At 44.6% G+C, this 12,420-nt stretch overlaps 1 protein-coding gene across 1 annotated transcript; it reads right to left on the bottom strand.

The window, feature by feature from the left end:
• Positions 1-1,758: 1,758 nt before the first annotated feature.
• On the bottom strand, positions 1,759-9,909 carry FAM187B (family with sequence similarity 187 member B). The gene is made up of 4 exons (XM_029576212.1): positions 9,028-9,909; positions 5,390-5,440; positions 2,126-2,225; positions 1,759-1,785 (listed from the first exon to the last, which is right to left on the bottom strand). Exons 1-4 carry the CDS (start codon positions 9,855-9,857, stop codon positions 1,759-1,761), a joined length of 1,008 nt encoding a protein of 335 aa, XP_029432072.1. The 5' UTR covers positions 9,858-9,909.
• Positions 9,910-12,420: the final 2,511 nt, after the last annotated feature.

Below are 12,420 nucleotides of genomic sequence, written 5' to 3' on the forward strand. Positions count from 1 at the left end.
AGCTCGAGCTCCTCGCCTCAATTTCTAAAATCCCTTTCAAAACGCAGTTAATCATTTATCGAACCCATGGGATGTCTTTGCGAAAGTAGATTGGAAGAAGGATCCAACAGAAGACAATAGGATAATGCATAAGCGTTGGCAAGTTAAATGTAAGACATTGATAAGACAGGCTAAGAGAGAATTTGAAAAGAAGTTGGCCATAGAGGCATAAACTCACAGTAAAAACTTTAAATATATCCGAAGCAGAAAGCCTGTGAGGGAGTCAGTTGGACCATTAGATGGTTAAAGGGCACTTAGAGAAGATAAGGCCATCACGGAAAGATTAAATGATTTCTTTCATTCGGTGTATACTGAAGAGGATGTTGGGGAGGTACCTGTACCAGAGAAGGTTTTCATGGATAATGATTCAGATGGACTGAACCAAATCACGGTGAACCTAGAAGATGTGGTAGGCCTGATTGACAAACTGAAGAGTAGTAAATCACCTGGACCGGATGGTATACACCCCAGAGTTCTGAAGGAACTAAAAAATGAAATTTCAGACCTATTAGTAAAAATTTGTAACCTATCATTAAAGTTCTTGGAGGAGAGAAGTACCTGCTATTAATTAAGTTGACTTAGAAAATAGCCACTGTTATTACTAGCAACGGTAACATGGAATAGACTTAGTTTTTGGGTACTTGCCAGGTTCTTATGGCCTGGATTGACCACTTTTGGAAACAGGATGCTGGGCTTGATGGACCCTTGGTCTGATCCAGTATGGCATGTTCTTAAGTTCTTATGTTCTTAATTGAGACAATTTTCCTTTGCAAATACAATGGACAAAAAAAACACGGGCCTACCTGAGGAGGAGGCAGGAGAGGCGCGGACCCAGCTTGCGTGCGCAACGCCTTGTATCCATATGCCTCAAAAATCAACCGAACCCACTATAACTCGTGAGGAATTTCAGAGCTGGTTCTGTGAGATCCGGGAAGGCATGGGGATCTTACGTGAGGAGCTGAGGTTGATTGCAGATGAAATTCGGTGAGAATGCGCCGAGCTCGGTGACCGCGTGGACAACATGGAAACGCAGATAGGCGAACAGGAGACGACCATAAGCACGGCCCAGCAGGAACTCAAGCAATTAAAAAAAGGAGGTGGATGAACAACAGGTCTGGTTAGAGGACTTAGAAAACAGATCAAGGCGAGGCAATCTGAGAATATGAGGAATCCCGGAGAGTGATTCCTATATGGACTGTGAGAAAGTCGTCAAAGACATATGCAACTTTATATTGAGCGATCAAAATGCAACGGAAGAAGCCATGCTCCCCATTATAAAGATTGAGAAAGTGCACAGGGCTTTGGCCAGACCGAGAGGGAACACCTCGAGAGACATCGTGGTGTGCTTCCATGAGTACGCAATAAAGGAACAGGTAATGCGTAAGGCCCAACAAATTAAAGACTTACAATGGCATAGCGTGAAAGTCGAGATTTTTCAGTACCAGTCCGTCATTACTCTCCGTAAACGACGCGACTTTCGAGAAGTCCTGCAGATTTTAAGGGTGGGCATCCATCTATACAAGTGGCTATTTCTGTTTGGCCTACAACTCATGATTCAAGGGGTAACCTCGAGGGTAAAGATGGTAGAGAACTCGATTGCGCTGCTGCGGGCAGCTGGTCTCAGGAAAACTTTGGATGACGCAGACAAAGCACAGATTTCAACTTCTGTATCAGAGAAGTCTCAGAGATGGTAGCAGGTGCAGTTCGGAGGCAAGCAGCTCAGGAGACTGTCAGGAAGATTCTCCACTACAAGAGAAGATGCCACATGAGAGGACATGAAATTACCTTACGGAACTGTGCTTTACTTTCTTAAGCTCCGTGCAAACTTTTGCTATAAGCCGGTGGGCTAGCTATGAAGGGAGGATTACAATTTCACAGTAATTTCAGTACTATATAATTGAGGGTAATTTCAACAGTAGGTGATCTAATAAGGGGGGCGCGGGGTGACGTGGGCATCAGGGCAATATGTGTGAATCAGACCTCCGCTCCAGAAATGGTGCATTTGGGGGAGGGAAGGGGGGGAGGGGAAGGGGAGGGGCAGAGTGGGAATGAATATTTGGTAGAGGGAAAGCAGTCTGGGAAGCACCGAGGTAATATGGAACATTGTGTTGGTCATCGACTGAAGGGAAAACGTGGTGGGCGATGGTGGCGCACGTCCTCTGGAAGGGGTGATACACTGCAGGAGGTACATACAATAGGAGGAAGGAGCGAATCTCATGTAGTGTAGGTTTAACCATGGAGGAACTTAAAATATGATCTTGGAATGTTAACGGGCTGAATTCCTACCACAAGAGAAAATGTCTCTTGCAAGATGCCATTATAGATAAGGTAGACGACATTATACTATGTCAGGAAACTCATTTGAAGAAAAAATATGAGAGATTATTGGTTTCCAATCATTTTCCCACACAATACTTTTCAGCCGCCACTAAGGATAATAAATCTGGTGGGGTGGGGATACTCTTCTCCAAGTCTGTTACAGTGAACGTGCTATCTGTTCTGAGAGACACAGAAGGGAGGTATATCATTCTGAAATTTTTGATAGGTAAATCTTTATATTCACTTGTAAATATACATGTGCCTAACACTGGACAAGGACAGATTTTGGTGAAATTATCTAATACTATGAAGCAGTGGGTGGAGGGCATGCTTCTTATAGGAGGTCATTTCAACCTGACTAGATACCCGTTCTTGGACTCAGGTAGTGGAAGTGGAGGTTATTCAGGATCCAATAGAAAGGGATTATAAGGGAATGGAACCTAATAGATGCATGGAGACTGTTTCACCCTACTGAAAGCGATTATACTTTTTTCTCTAAGGCACACCAATCATATTCAAGGATTATTTTCTAGTTGATAAAGCATTGATCAATAAAGTTCAGGAGACGGGGATAGCACCCATAACCTGGTCTGATCATGCAGCCATTTGGATTACATTGAAAGGACTGGGAGTTCAGTCAGGGGAGAGGTATTGGAGGCTGAATGAGAGCCTATTAAACGATCAGGAATATTGTACTGATTTAGAACAGGAAATGGAACAATATCTGTAGCCAGGGGTAAACTGATTGCGAGGGCATCATACCTGCGGAAAGGGGAGAATATTACAGAGGATAGGCAAATTAGAAATCAAACATAAATGGGGCACGGATCGTCACACAGGTCAATTAGATCAGCTGCGAAGAGAGTTTATTTATTTATTTATTTATTTATTTACATATTTTTATATACCGGGCATGTTTGGAACATCACCTTGGTTTACATATAACATAACGCAGCTCTAGGCTTTACAGAGAACACAGTGGTTAACAGCAAACGGCGAACCATGTAATAATAGCGTGAAATTCACGCGGGGAGGAAGGAAACATGTCGAAGCAACAGGCTTTATAATAAACAAGGAGAAACAGCAAACAGATTAACTATGCTCAAATAGCATGTATTTCAGGAGGGGGAGGACGAAAATAGTAATTTACACTTAGTATTATACAATCGTACAAGGGGGAGCTATGAAATGAGAGAGGTGTATACAGGTGGAGAACCTTATAGGGGGGGTTAGATAAGTTCAGGAGGATACTATGAGGCCTAGTGGCGGGAATACAATCAGGAGGGATCACAGTAAGGAAAACTGGGGTGTGATTTTAGCAGATTGTTAAGGATTTGACTGTATGGTGGAAGATCTTAAACTGGATAAATCCCAGTAAAAGTTAAAACTTTATGGATAAATCCCAGTTAAAGGATTTATCCATAAAAAAAGTAGTATTTCAGTTAGATAAAACCAAACAATATTTTTTTCAGGGGGGGTAAAAAGGCAGGATGACAGCTGGCCCGGGAACAGAGCACGAGCGGTGCACAACCAAATATTGAAAATAAGAAGTGACAAGGGAGAGTTGGTTACTGATAACAATAGCATTCGCCAACAATTTACCCAATTTTACCAACAGCTATATACTGGGAGATGGGATATCTCTCAAGCAGTGATAAATGACTACCAGCAGATATTACACTCCCGCACCTGGATGACTCCCACATAACAGGTCTCAACAATAGTATTACAGAGTTGGAAGTCAGCCAGGCCATTAAAGGATTGAAATTGGGGAAGTCGCCCAGAATAGATGGATTCTCAGCTGGTTTCTATAAGAAACTGGAAGCAATAATATCTCACCCTTTAGTGGCAGCCTTTAACAGTCTCTTGGGAGAAGGCCAAATAACAACAAATGCAAATAAAGCGGGCATTGCTATTCTAGCTAAGCCAGGCAGAGACAACACTCAATATGGGTCCTACAGACCCATTTCCTTAATAAATTTAGATAATGTGCGACGGGTGGTAGACCCTCTATGGAGAGCACAGACGGCACAGCTACCCATGATATTACTTACCGTTGACACTGAAAAGGCGTTCGACCTGGTACATTGGGATTACCTATTCTCGGTGCTGGAAAAAATGGGGCTGGGAAGGAATGTCTTAACCTGGATTAAAAACCTATATAGTACTCCGAGTGCCTGTATTAAGGTGAATAGGGACTACTCCAAGTCATTTGAGATAGAGCGGGGAACTCAGGAATACGCAGCAGCAACTTGAGACTCAGAACTAGGCAGGAGTGTCCTCTGTCCCCGCTTCTCTTTGCTTTATATTTAGAACCATTGGCCATAAGCGTTCGTGAGTCTACGGGGATTCGGGGGGGTCAAAGTAGGAGATGAAGAGTATAAACGTACGCTGTTTGCGGCTGACATTTTATTTACTGTAGTCAACCCCGATAGTTCCTTGGCACCTCTGATTGAGGAGTTTCAAACCTTTAGTGCGGTATCCGGATACCAATTGAACATTGATAAATCTGAACTGATGAATGTCACTCTCTCTGAGGATCTTTTAAGACAGATCAAAAAGAAGTTTCCCTTTAAAATAGTCCACACAGCTTTGAAATACCTAGGAGTGAAGATTAGCCCCAATCTAGCAGACCTCTATAGGATAAACTATGAGGGACTCTGGGGAAAAAACGCTGCTGATCTCCAAACTTGGGACTGAATGGATCTGCCCTGGACGGGCAGAATAGCAACTGTTAAAATGAATATTCTCCCCAGATTAGGATATCTGTTTCAGACCTTACCATTTGAAATATCAGCAGCCGCTCGTCGGAGCTGGCAGAGGAAGCTTTTCCAGTTTATCTGACCTCCCCGAGTCAGTCGTCCAGTATTATTCCTATTGAAGGAGAGAGGGGGACGGAGCGTGCCTTGTCTTGTACATAGCTTCCCAGTTACGTCCCATTTTAGACTGGCATACTATCGATGTGAGCAAACGCTGGGTACAACTGGAAACGGACCTTACGCAGGGAATATCACCAGCATCTCAGGGCTGGCTGCCTAGCAAAGATAGAACAATGATGGTCAAAAGTGTCCCCTCGGTAGCTCTTACCTTGAAAATCTGGGATCAATGGAAAGCCAAACTGGGTGGGTGACAGGAAACATTTTCTCAGAACTCCAATTTTCTTTAATTTAGATTTTAAGCCTGGAGAATCTGAAAGCAGGGCAGCGGTTGTTCTAGACTAGAGCACATATGGAACAGGGGAAAGATACGTGAATTTCCAGAGCTGATGCAGATTCATGATCTACCCCCCTCCGATTATTTCTTTTATTGTCAGCTGCGGTATTATGTCTCTCAGAAGGTATTAAAGATGATCTGAGTAGGGGGAAACACTGCTTGAAGGGTTTTGTGATCAAGCAGGGAAACTTAAAAGGCTCATTTCACGGACCTTAAATTTTTAACTGGAGATTTACAACATACTCCTTCCCAATGGGAAAGGGACCTTCGCGTGACTCTGACCCCTGCTCCGTGGACAAGGTGTTTCCTCTCTATCAGGCCTTGCTCAGTTTCGGCGTCCTTGGTAGTCATAGCTATAAAATGCTTTACCGTTGGGATATTACACCAGCTAAGCCTCATCGGTTTTATTCAGGGGTGCCAGACCGCTGTTGGAGAGAGTGTGGTGAAGTGGGGACTTATCTCCACATGTGGTGGGGGTGCCCCCAAATTACCCGATACTGGGATGAAATAATCCAACGGATATATGGTATTGTGGGGGAACGTAGTGGTAGAGACCCGGCGGTTTTTCTACCGAATATCTCATCGGAAACTGTAACATCTTCACATGTATATCTCATAAACCAAATAATAATGCCAGCGAGGGCTGGAACTGCAAATAAATGGAAGCAGGTAGAACCACCCCCTCCAAAAGCAAGTGGAGGAGGAATAGCCTAGTGGTTAGAGCAGTGGCTATGAACCAGGAGACCAGGGTTCGAGTCCCACTGTCGCTCCTTGTGACCTTGGGCAAGTCACTTTACCCTCCATTGCCTCAGGTACAAAACTTAGATTGTAAGCCCTCTGGGGATAGGGAAATACCTACAGTACCTTAATGTAAACCAATGTGATATCTCAGATCGAATGTCAGTATATAAAATAAATAAATAAGTGCATCAGAGATTGATCCACGCACAACCAAATGGCTAAATTTGTTACTCGATGGCAAGCACAGCTAAGGGGAGATTCAACCAGACAGGGAGGGAGGGATAGGGGAAACAATGACAAAACACTTTTGAGGTCCAGAACTATGAGGTTTATTGTTAAACAATGTTGATTTCTGTGGATCTACTGGAGTTATTACTGCTGTACTAGTTACTCTGAAAGTTTTATAATGTGTTGAACCATAACAAGCAGGGGGACTGCTTCTTGTTTGTGCACTGTTACCTCAAAATTATAAAAAAACATTTGAACAAGTTCCTAGAAGAAAAGTTCATAACTAGTAATTAGCCAGAGACCTCGGGGAGACCTCCCACTTGTCAGCGAGCAGCAAGAAAACGAATCTACTTTTAGGAACTGCTCACTGTTGGATGCAAGATGCTGCGCTCAAAGGACCTTTGCTCTGACCCAGTATATAGTAATTCTTAGGTTCAGTGACTAAAAACAGAGAAAAACAATTCTCCTTCTTTCCTGTAATCTTCTCTCTCTCTGGATCTGCACTGTCCATGGCAATAAGTGAACACAACAACTCCTGAATCTTCCCACCCCACAGAACAAGCCCAGGCAGAGCAGAACAGAGCTATAATAATATTCTGCTACCACAGGCAACAAAAGCAGAACACACATCATGTACCTACAGACTTAATCAGCAAAACACCTAGCCAAAAAAAACCCACCCCAAACCCTAGCACTTAATCCAGTTTACCTCTGGGCAAAGAAAAGCAAAATAGCCTTATTTAATATATTTATTATTGATTCCAGCTGAAAGGGCCTGTCAAAATGACAGGCAGAAAAGGCTCTTTCCACTGTGCATTCGCTGTCTCTGGGTCCTTAACTCCTTCTCCCTCTCTCCATCTCTCTCACACACACCTATATCGCTCATCGTCAGAGGGATAGCCAGGTTAGTCTGGGGTAACAAAAATGACAGCCATCCAGTAGCACCTTACAGACTAACCAATTTATTAAAAGCAGGAGCTTTCAAGGACAGAAGTGGACATGTGACGAAGTGGACTCTGTCCTTGAAAGCTCATGCTTTTAATAAATTGGCTGGTCTATAAACTGCCACTTGACTCCTGTCATTTTTACTGTGCACCTCACACTCCCACAGTCACTGTTTCTCACACACACACACACACTCACTGTCTCTCCAGCTGTTACCCACTCTGTCGCACATATTCATGCTTTGCCTCACAGTCAGCGCTAAGTGCATTCAGCACGTGTGACTCAGCTTGGGAGGATGCGTTCCATCTGTATCGTGTGTCTTCAGGCTTTCATGGGTGTTCAGTGCATGCTATCATAAAGTTATTGTATGTTAGCAGCATATAGCATAAGTTGCTGGTGTTTAATGCATGTTACAGTCTGCCCAAACCTGCAAGCAACACATTACTTTGTGTTGCTTGCAGGTTTGGGCAGACTGAATCAATAACTTTACCTTAGCATGATAATTAATAACTTTGCTACTTTCATAACTTTGTAAACACCATTAATTGGCAAATTTGTTCTCTCTGTTAAATTCCTATCGCCTTTTCACTGCTCCAAGTTGTGTAATTCCCTCTTTTATTGTAACTGCAACCTTTCTTTCAGCACCTGTTAATGTTCTTATTATATCTTCTTTTTCCCCCTTGTTAATTGTAAACCGGCATGATGTGATTCCCATCGCGAATGCTGGTATAGAAAAACTCTAAATAAATAAATTACTCCAGAAAACATTTCTCCAGTCACATCCTGTCCCCACAGTCCCATTTGCTTGCAAAATGCTGAGGACAGCTGAAGGATTACTGTTTCTTTTTCAGTTACTCAAATGCCCCAGAAAATCAAGTTTTATCATTGTTGACAAAATGATCAACACACAAATGCTAGGTAATTATACAGACAGCATTACACCATTGCAAATAATAATTTGCATGATTAGTGCTTCTTAGGAGGAGAAGTCCATTACCTGCTATTAAGTTCACCTAGAGAATAGCCACTGCTATTACTAGCATCGGTAACATGGAATAGACTTAGTTTTTGGGTACTTGCCAGGTTCTTGTGGCCTGGATTGGCCACTGTTGGAAACAGGATGCTGGGCTTGATGGACCCTTGGTCTGACCCAGTATGGCCTGTTCTTATGTTCTTATCCAAAAAGCTTACTATCTCAAGTCTGAGTGTAGGAAAGTTAAGTGCCTTGTTGGAGATCAGAAAGTGATGCTGGAGTGGTAGTCTCTCCAGTTCTGTTACACAGATAGCTCAACTTTCATAAACGTATTTTGCCACCTTTGGTTTTCTTTTCCCAAAATGTGTATTGTATTAAAGGCATAGAACCAGGCCCAATAAATTCCATGTGGTACCTCGAATGGTGCATGAGCACTATGTTGCTTCATGAATTTCCTTGTCCTCTCATTTCCAAATCGGAACAACTAAACACTTATAAAAACATAAGACACTTCTAGCAGCTCACAGCAATATCTAATCTTATTTCATGATGTGCAGAAATTTTCCTACCTATAGACGGATGACCTTGGGCAGGTCAGCTTGGCGTCAGCATGGTAGTACGTAAGATAACTATCTTGCACGAACAGGGGGACTTCGTCCGTGTTTTCCTTCAAAGACTCAATTTCAGAACAGTTTACTTGACATGTCTCAATCCTGAGCTCGGGTCCGTGTGTCAGCGGGATCTGCTTAAACTTTGACCTTTGCAGGCCACAGGGGAGCAAGAGCCCCACAACCTGGGCTCCCTTTATCACCTCAGCATAGCAGAATCCTACTCTCTTCCTCTCACCCTGCCTTCCACAGCGGTCGCACGGCTGCCACGCGCTCCACAGAGTGAACATCTGTGCTCTGCTCTGATCCCCAAGCGCGACAGAAACATTCTCCTGAACTTTCTCTCCCAGATCAGCATAGGAAATGTGGACTCGCCCCATATCTTGAAAATCTATTTCATAGTAAGCTAGAGTCTTTTCTCCAGCTTTGCATGTATAAACTCCCGTGTCGTCTACTGTTGGATTCTTGATCCTCAGGTTTCCAGCCACCAGAGTAGACTTTAGCATGAGTTGGAATTGCTTGGGTGATTTGAGGCCCCTAATGAGTCCCTCTTCCCGGATAAAGGTTATTGGCTGGGCGTAGGGCTCAGAAAGATCCAGATACTGCCAAGAAACCTTGGCCCTTTTGGGAAACTTGCGGCACTTCAACGTGATTGGACTGAGGGAGGCGAGAGCTGCTATGCAAGGTTTATCGATGACGCAGGACGTTATGCTGTCAATGTCGTCGTAAGGAACAACAATGTGTATAGTGCAGATCAAGCCAAAAATGAGTCCTGCTGCTATTAGGAGCATGGTACAACCAAGCTTTTCTGCTTCCTCTTCAGACAATAGAAAAAGCGGCAGTCATAAGCTGCTGGGCTTCCTAAGTGTACTGAACTAATCCATGAAACAATTATTAACAATAGATTGTGATGGAGCAGTGAGGTCACAATTAATTGATCCTAAAGGCCTTTTCACACTCGGTTCTCATATGGGGCCAAATGCACTGAGCATGCTTTCAACTGGGGCTCCCCAAGTGCTGCTGCCCCCTTGAAACAACTGGCACTGCCCGGCACAGACTGAGTGCAGGGTGCCTGAACTCCCAGGCCATTCTCGTGGCACTCTGAGAATGGCGCAGGAGTTTGGACACAGCAGGACACAAATCCACTAGCCGCAACCATGCTGGAAGAGCTGGGGCCAGCAGCAGGCACTGAGAAAAGAGGAGGCAAGAAGGAGCAGCCTGGGGGAGGTGCAGACAGCTTGGTGGAGGCTGACGGGGGGGGGGGGGGGGGAGAGGGGGTGGTGACTGAGACTAGGAAGGGCACCGATGGATGGTGGTTGGGGTCAAGGGTTGAAAGCCACTGCCATGGACACATCCAGGAAAATTGGTAAACTGCTTTGTGAGCAGTAATCAGCTCTCTGATGTGGCTCATTGGGTAAGAACGGATGCACTTTTAGCCACATTAAGAAGAGACGTTCCCAGGGTGGTGTTTAGGACGGGGGAGGGAAAATAATGATCGGAAATTACATTTTCCATGAAAAAAGCGCCTGCAGAAAAATAAGCTGCAAATACGCACTGGCACTTTGTACCCATGGTGAGTTTCAGGGTGAAAGCATGGATGTACTTTCTCTTTCAAAATTGGTGCAAAAGCTCCTAATAACTTTGTCCAAATGCATGAGAACATAAGCAGTGCCGGGCAGGCTCAGACCAAAGGTCAACCAAGCCCAGCATCCTGTCTCTGCCAGTGGACATTAGGAAGTAATCGGCAGATCACAAAGAGTGGATCCATTCCCCATTGCTCACTCCCAGGGAGTGGCTTTCTCTGCCTCCACCTGGTTAATACATTTTTTATGGACTTTTTCTCCAGAAAACGTGTCCAACCCCCTTTTTTAAACCCAGCTACCTTAATGCCTTTACCACATCCCCCAACAACAAATTTCACTACTTGTGAGTTGAGTGAAACAATATTTTCTCCACTTTGCTTTAAATCTGATACTTGCTGGGTTGATAGTGACATAATTACATAGTAAATGACGGCAAAAAAAGACCCACATGGTCCATCCAGTCTGCCAAGAATTTGATAGAGTAATAAATGCCACTCAGTGCAGGTTATCCAAGTTAATAGAGGTTACCTCTTTTCTTCATTTTCATCCTTTAGCCATTACGTATCCTCTGTGTTTATCCCACACCCTTTTGAATTCCATGACCGTTCTTGTTTTCATGTTGCGTCCATCGGTGGCAGATAGCTGCGACCGCTCTGCCTCACCTCTCTTCTACCCTTTTCCTCCTCCCTGGGAAGGATGGCTGCCTCCGGTGCTGATTGCCAATACCCTCGGTGTCTCCGACACAGCATGGGCGTCCCCGTCCGCCATGCTTCTTCCTAAGGCCTCCTAGGCGCGCTCGCGCACGCCACCTACACTTTTGAATATGTCATGGCGGGAACATCGGGGGTGTCCCCACCGCATGACGTCAGTACCTCCAGGTATTTAAACCTCCGCTCTGCTATAGCCCAACGATTTAGCAAGGACTTCAGTTTTGCTACTCTGACCGCTTCTAAGCTGCTTGCTTGGATTCCTCTCTACCCTCCGGGGTAACTCGCTCCTACGGAAGCTCTGGGTACCAGCTCCTCGGAGGCCTCTCGCTTCTATCTGCCCTTCAGGGTTCAACTACCTAACCAGGACACCCGCTCCTCGGGGGTCCTACCTACTTTCTTCCAGGATCCTTCGGTGCTCCTAGGTACTCGCTCCTCGAGGGCCTATCCTGTTCAGGGTATCCTGCACATCGGGTCTCTCTCTCCATTCTTCTACCATGGAAGTTACCAGCACTGCCTCTGTGAGTATCGCTACGCTCCAGCTCTCCTTATGCCACCCTTCAGGTTCGGCTTATCCCGCACTGCAGAACACTACCCAACCTTGCTACATCCAGGTGAGACCAACATCTATAGAGACTATCCGAGCTTACTGTGATATCGCTGGCCTACAGTACTATCCCTTCCTTGAAGCAAGATTCAACTTATATCAGCAGTACAATAAAGCTTTCTTTCCTCAGTGTCTGCTTACTAGAGTCTAGCCTATCATTGTGGTTCCCTACGGGGCTTCTCCCCATGGGAGGAGTCATCGCCACTTCGACCAAGAGTCCACAATATGCCACAAACCCAACACTTCACTTTCTCTTCCAAGAGGGCATTCCATGCATCAACCTCACTTTCCATGAAGAAATATTTCCTGACGTTGTTCCCGAGTCTTCCCCCTTGGAGTTTCATATCATGACCCCTAGTTCTACAGCTTCCTTTCCATCAGAAAAGGTTTGATTCTTGTGAATTATTAATACTTTTCAGGTATTTACATGACTATATCATATCCCCCCTTTCTCCTC

Source organism: Rhinatrema bivittatum, chromosome 14 (assembly GCF_901001135.1).
Source record: "Rhinatrema bivittatum chromosome 14, aRhiBiv1.1, whole genome shotgun sequence".
NCBI classification, from domain to species: Eukaryota; Metazoa; Chordata; class Amphibia; order Gymnophiona; family Rhinatrematidae; genus Rhinatrema; species Rhinatrema bivittatum.